Below are 6,525 nucleotides of genomic sequence, written 5' to 3' on the forward strand. Positions count from 1 at the left end.
AGAGATTATCCATCTCTTTTTTAGGGGTTTTCTTTCCCACTTCTCCTCTCATCTCCCTTATCTTTATGACGTCACATGGCTGATTTTTGAGACACTTTGTCCAGCTACTACTTTATTTACCTTTACTCCGTTTCTGATCAGAATTTTCCTCATCTCCTTTCTCCTCCTCCCTATCAGAAATATTACTTTTACCATCCTCTATATCAAGACTAACATTCCCTTCCTCAATAGACAACCTTTTCTTATCTTTTGTGAACTTTTTTAGAGGATTTAAGCTTTTAAGTTTTGTTCCAAAATTAAATCTTTTCTTTGAATCTTCTTTTTCTTCTTTATCTTGATTTTCATCATCATTTTTCTCCTCAGTAACTTCAATAGAAACTTGTGTAACAATCTTTTCTTCAAGAACTTCAATAGTATCTTCTTCAGCTGTTACTGTCTCAGTAACTACAACTTTTTGTTCAACAGTTTCAATTACATTTTCCTGATCCTTTGTTTCAGTATTTTCATCAGGATGGTCATTTTCAGTGTCTTCAGTGGGTTTAGGAGGCTCTTTGGCGCGCTTTTTTCTCCGGGTTCTTTTTACTTTTACTTCCTCCATGTTTATTGCTTGATAACTTATATATTAATATTCGTCGTCACTTTGAATTACTTGAAATATTTTGTTAGATAATCTAGAAACATTAAATCAATTTTCATATAAAATTTTGTTGATGCTTTTCCCACCTTAATTTTGATTTATTTTTAAAAAATAAGGGGAAGGGGTCCAGTGCTCAATAGGCACTCTGTAGAAAGCACCATTTATAATTATCTTTAATTAAGGTGTGTTAGAAATGTCTTATCGATTTCAAACTTGGCTTGTTTGTTACATACGTCGATTTAAAACATGTTGATTTTTTACTCTTTAAAGAAAAGAAAATTGTATGATATAATTATTCTATTCATCTGATATTTAGAAATATGATTCTTAGAACAATAAGGAACAATATTATAAGCGAATATTATAAGTCCTAAAAATGTAAGTATGTCCTTTGAAAGTCTGATTGTAGAGCTTCGCTTTAATAGATGTTGTCATATTTGTTTAATCATATTTTAAATTATTTCAAAATGCAAAAAGTTACTAGACTATTATTTGATTAATAAAAATACGAGATATAAATGCCTAAATCTAAGTTACATGCTTTAGTTGAATTCTAGTTTAAACGGTGTTTATTTATTTATTTAGAATATTAGTGCTAGGGCAAAGATTGTTTGTTATTTAACATGTAAACAAATTTGGGCACGGTAGCCGCACATATTTTGGCAACAGTTGCGGCTAAACTGAAATAATTTTGCGGCTTCTGCTACGAGTTGTCTGAATATCAGGAATATTGTTGGATAAGACAATGGACAATCAATGTACGTAGAGTACACCCTAAAATATTATGAGCAAAATTATCCCATTTGTAGACTAATATCATATGAGAATGTTTGGACACTTCTAGCTTGTACAACTAAGTCAAGAGTCAATGAAAGTGCCCCAAGATTGTAAGCCAACGAATGAGTAAACGTGGTTATAAAATTTTGGAGACCAGTATAATTTACAGTCCAATATTTCCTCCTTGCTCTCTGAAAATAGGGCACCGTCGTTTGCCTACATATAAGCGGCTGAAAGGACAAGTACCTAAATTTTACTTCAAATTTAGCGATTAATTACGACTGCTGCAGCAGCTGCCGAGCCCTAGAAAGTTGATGTCTTGATGTGAACAAAAAATATGGATGTAAAAACTTGTGAATAGCTTACAGAATTTAAAACATATTTATCTTTAGTCGGCTCTCAAGTGTATTATCTATCTACCACTCATATTTCCTTAATAATAAGATATATTCAAAAACAAGGACGACAACATTCATAAACAGGATGCTTAATATGTACAAACCTGATTAGAAAAAAAACTTCACTTGTAGCATTAAACCTCATGATCTTAGGAATCCTTAGAGAGAAAAAAATTAAGTGAATGTAATTATTATCTATAATACAAAGTAGCTTGATGTCTGTCTGTCTTTCTGTCCGTCTGTCTAAAGCTTAAGTAACCTCAGTAACCTCTGACATGATTTGGCTTTACTCTTCAGGGAACATACCTACTAGTCCTGTGGTGTATTTTAAGCCATATTCTAAAGGGTTTATTTTTTTGGTAAATAGAAGTTTTTAAAAAAAAGTTCTTTAAATTTATTTTTGTAAATACAGAGAAACTGAGCAAACCCAGTTCATTATCTCTTATGGCTAGGCCCCTAGAAGCTAGGGGCGAAGCCGCTGCATCATATAAAAAGTAGGGTTGGGCCGGATACTTTTTTGGCCGGATACCGGATACCGAATATCCGGCTGATTTCAAATGCCGGATATCCGGTAACTGGCCGGATATCCGGCCAACGCCGGATATCTGGCAAATATCCGGTTATCCGGCCAAATAAAAGAAAATAATAAGAAAATTATAGCCATTTAAGATTTTAAAAAGCAGAGATTTTGGTGTAAAGTATAAAAAATTATAGAGCCGGATATCCGGCCGGATAGTTTCAATATCCGGTATCCGGCCGGATATCCGGCCCAACCCTAATAAAAAGCTTAAAATCGATAGGACAATTCTAACATACCTATATTAATTATAAGAAATATCCTTACAGAACTGATCTTATTGTAGAAAAGCTTTGCTCACTATAAAATAAAGTTAACAGTATTCGATAAAAAAATTTTATGGTTCAATATAAAAATACTTATAATCTTTTAAAGCCTAGACTGTGTAGATAATGTAGATCGTTTAGTAAACCTTTGTCCGACCGGCAAACATGCCCTAGTAATAAAAATGAATAAAATTTGTAAAAAAGAATGATCTATTTCTCATATTGCAAAATGTTCGTTTGTTTGACTTTCAGATTTTAGAGCTTACTTTTAAGGATGTTGTCATCCTTGTTATCATATGTTTAAATCAAACAAAATATTATAAAATTTCCATATTCAAATGATTTTCCATGACCACATTATACTTTACTTTGTTGTTCTGATTGTGGTCCAAAATTCATATATTTGGCGGGAGTTTTTAATTCATTATTTGCATAAATAGATAGATATTAGATAGTTTGATAATATTCAAGTACATTTTGTATTTAATGAAATTACAAGGTCAGATATGTATATTGTATATGCAACAATATATAAACAATACATGAGGGGTGGGGGGAGTATTTTTTTGAAATACCTAACATGAATACCTTGGCTGAAACAATATAAACTTTAAGTGTTATTATAACGCCTTTAGTGAAGCTTTAAACTTTAGATATTATAAAGATTTATTGATTTAATGCCTAGGTTTTAGATTTTCAGCATATCTTTCAGTCATAACCTAAAATTTAGAAATTGAAATTGTATAACCTTTAATAAAAGATTTCAATCTAATTTTATTTGTGCAAATGTACAATTTCAATTGTTTATGCCGCATTTATGGAATTTTATATCATACATATTACTATAATGTTAGTATGTCATTAATACTTAAATATGACATCCAAACATGTCCAATGATATTATGCTATTCTTATATTTATAATTTTATAATTATGGTCTTGGTAGCAAAGTAAACTGCCCCATATATTTTATTACAGGGAATAAAAAATGAAAAGTCCATATCAGACAAAAATATCCGTACTTTAGGAAAGTCAAACAAACCGTCATATAAAATAAGTTCTAGAGTAGCCAGCTGCGCTAATATAATCATGATCAACATACCTTTCCAACTTTAAGAACATAGAACCAGCAGAGAAACACAATTCCTGCCAATACTCCGTTTATGATCAGTCCTAAAACATAAAATTGATAATTAAAGAAAGCCTGCATTAAATAAAGCGTTCTGCCTGCCGAAAAATCTGCCACAAGTAGACTTAAAACCCCAAGTTAGAAGCCTCCAGCTTCAATAACAAAAAAGTTATTCGCATCTTATAATAACATTTTAGGGAGTTGAAAATCTTTTAACTAATAAGCCTTTATAAAATAGAGAACTCAATTGGTTCATTAGTTATCGAAAGCTACAAACAAAAAACCTAATAGTATATATAATAGGACCAGCGGCTGCGCCCTTAGCATCTATTGAAAGGTCTTCAAAGGGACTGCCAGAAAAACATCTTAAAACCATCCATTAAAAAACTAAAAGACTAAAATTTTAAATCGAAAGAGCCAAAAACCTCCTAGGAACTTATGTGAAGCTTACCTAAAATAGAGAACCCAATTGGTTCAGTAGATTTCGAGATCTTAAGCTACAAACAACTTACTACTTTACAAAAGAGGATAATAAATAATCACATGATATTGAATTTAAACTAATGCTTTCGCCAAAACACAAAAATATTACTTGATAACTGTTTGTTGCTGAAATGGATCATTTCTTTAGAAAAGGATAATTACCATTTTATTCTGAAAAACAAAATGATGTACATGTAGTTAATTTTTATTTTTTTTAACCCGCGACCGTGGCTCAACACATTAATTGATAGCCCAATGTCCCCTCCATCCCTTACCTAACTGATATTAATTAGTTGAAAATTAATTTATCTTGTTATTACTGAGATAAATTTGTCCTTGATGAATTATCTAATTCATTTTTTTCATACTGTTTATTAAATTTAAACCGTTTTTATATTTTAAAAAAGATTTAGTTTTCCTTTTAAAATATAAATATTTTCTTTGAAAAGATTTAATGTAAATTCACATCCTGTTTTAACAAATTGTAGTTTAGACTTTAGTAAAATATTGGGTTTTATTTAAATTTTAAGTCTTAAGTATTACAAATATACATTATCACATAATTATGATTTTTATGCTTTCCTTTGTATGTGTATACTAAAATTCCTATGAGTATTATTGTTTTGAAAGTCTGCTGGTATATTTATATTATACTGGTTGCTATTATTATTAGAGGGATTATAATAATGGTAGGGGGTTTCAAATATTCATTTACATAATATTTTTTTTTTGGTTGGGGGAGGGGTTGCCTGCTTTAACATAATACTAGTGGCAGCAAAGAAGATAAAGATTCTTTATCTTCTTTGATCTAGATGCTTCGTCTTCTAAGATTTAAAAGTAGCCTGAAACCATCCCTTAACCTAAATCTTATAATCAAGATAGCCTAAAACCATCCCGGGAACAATGTGAAGCTTCAGAGAGAAAAACCATCCTTTTTATATTATGGGATACTTATCTATCTGCACTAAACAAAAATAAGCTGCATTATTCAGGTGTCTTAGGGGATAGGACAGTGGATCAAAAATTGATGTAAACCCCATATTGGGCGCTGATACTTTAAACCAACCAATAAAGATTTGATAAAAGTACCCAAAGTTTGTAACAAATATTCTTAAATTTATTTTTAAAAACTTTGGAGACCTGTATAACCTGTATAAGTCCATATACAATAATATTTATCAGATTTATATGAAAGGTAGTGGATAACTAACTCATAGGCTTTCTAGGACTTTATATCAATAAATCTATTGGTTAATATTTACTAGGCCCATGGTATCGTAGTAGAATAGAAAGCCATTCTAATTTTTTTACCTGGTTTTCCTTTTATAATGTCAAAGTAATAAAAATATTCTTTAAACGCTAATTTGAGATAGACGTCCCTAGAAGCCTTGCATTTAAGAAAATTATTGGAAAAATAGCCTAAAACTATTTCTTATACCATATAGAAAGCCATTCTAGTTTTTTTTACCTGGTTTACTTTTCATATTTTAAAAGTAAATAAAATAAATTTTGAAATACAATATCTTAGAAAGATGTCCCATCAGCTTTTAGGTCCTTAGTATCTAAGAAAATTACAAAAAATCGCGCAAAACCATCTGTTATATAGAAAGTTATTCAAATTTTTTTTTATCCTGGTTTTCTTTTTATATTTAAAAGTGTATAAATTTACTTTTAATGGATTAATTTTTCTTAGAGAGATGTCCTAGCCTTTAGGTGCTTTATGTTAAAGAAAAAAAATTAGAAAAATTGCCTAAAAATATTTTTTTTTACTTGATTTTCTTTTCATATTTCAAGATGAAAAAAAATTACCTTTAAACAATGATTTATCCTAGATTGATGTCCGTACCTTTTAGAAAATTATTAGAAAAATAGCCTAAAACCATCTCGTCTCTGAGATCTTTTGTTTCAAACATAATATTTTACTACTTTACATTATGAACTTATGTTGTTTCACCCTTGGTTTATGGGTTCAGTTGTTTACGAGGTTTTTATACTATGATTTTCAGGGAAAAAGCTTTACTTCCCCAAGTCTATTTATATGACATTATAAAAATTATTATTCCGGGTTAGAAACTTGACTAAAAATAGAAAAAAAGCTACAAAAACACTGAAAACAGTAATATAGATAAATTTCACACTTGAAAATTTAAAGCAAAATACAATACAATAATTACAAAAGTACATTGTTATAAAACAAATTTACAGTTCTTTTATAGCTATAAATATTCCAACAACAAAAATTACTTCAGTATAGAAAA

The 6,525-nt window shown here is 29.8% G+C and overlaps 1 protein-coding gene and 1 long non-coding RNA gene across 2 annotated transcripts in view; both read right to left on the minus strand.

Annotated features, from left to right (window-relative positions):
* The window catches only part of Cc2d2a (Coiled-coil and C2 domain containing 2A), a 45,309-nt gene extending 44,643 nt beyond the window's left edge, over positions 1-666 (minus strand). The window contains exon 1 of the mRNA XM_080171163.1: positions 121-666. Coding sequence (XP_080027289.1) covers positions 121-598 — 478 coding nt within the window. The 5' untranslated portion in view covers positions 599-666. The remainder of the gene's footprint in view (positions 1-120) is intronic.
* Positions 667-3,336: 2,670 nt separating this feature from the next.
* On the minus strand, positions 3,337-4,440 carry LOC145320385 (uncharacterized). The gene is made up of 3 exons (XR_013880182.1): positions 4,377-4,440; positions 3,758-3,828; positions 3,337-3,374 (listed from the first exon to the last, which is right to left on the minus strand). It is a non-coding gene; the product is annotated as an uncharacterized LOC145320385 (long non-coding RNA).
* Between the last annotated feature and the right edge of the window lie 2,085 nt (positions 4,441-6,525).

The sequence above is a fragment of the Acartia tonsa genome, chromosome 1 (assembly GCF_053477335.1).
Source record: "Acartia tonsa isolate MP-2025a chromosome 1, ASM5347733v1, whole genome shotgun sequence".
Taxonomy (NCBI): domain Eukaryota; kingdom Metazoa; phylum Arthropoda; class Copepoda; order Calanoida; family Acartiidae; genus Acartia; species Acartia tonsa.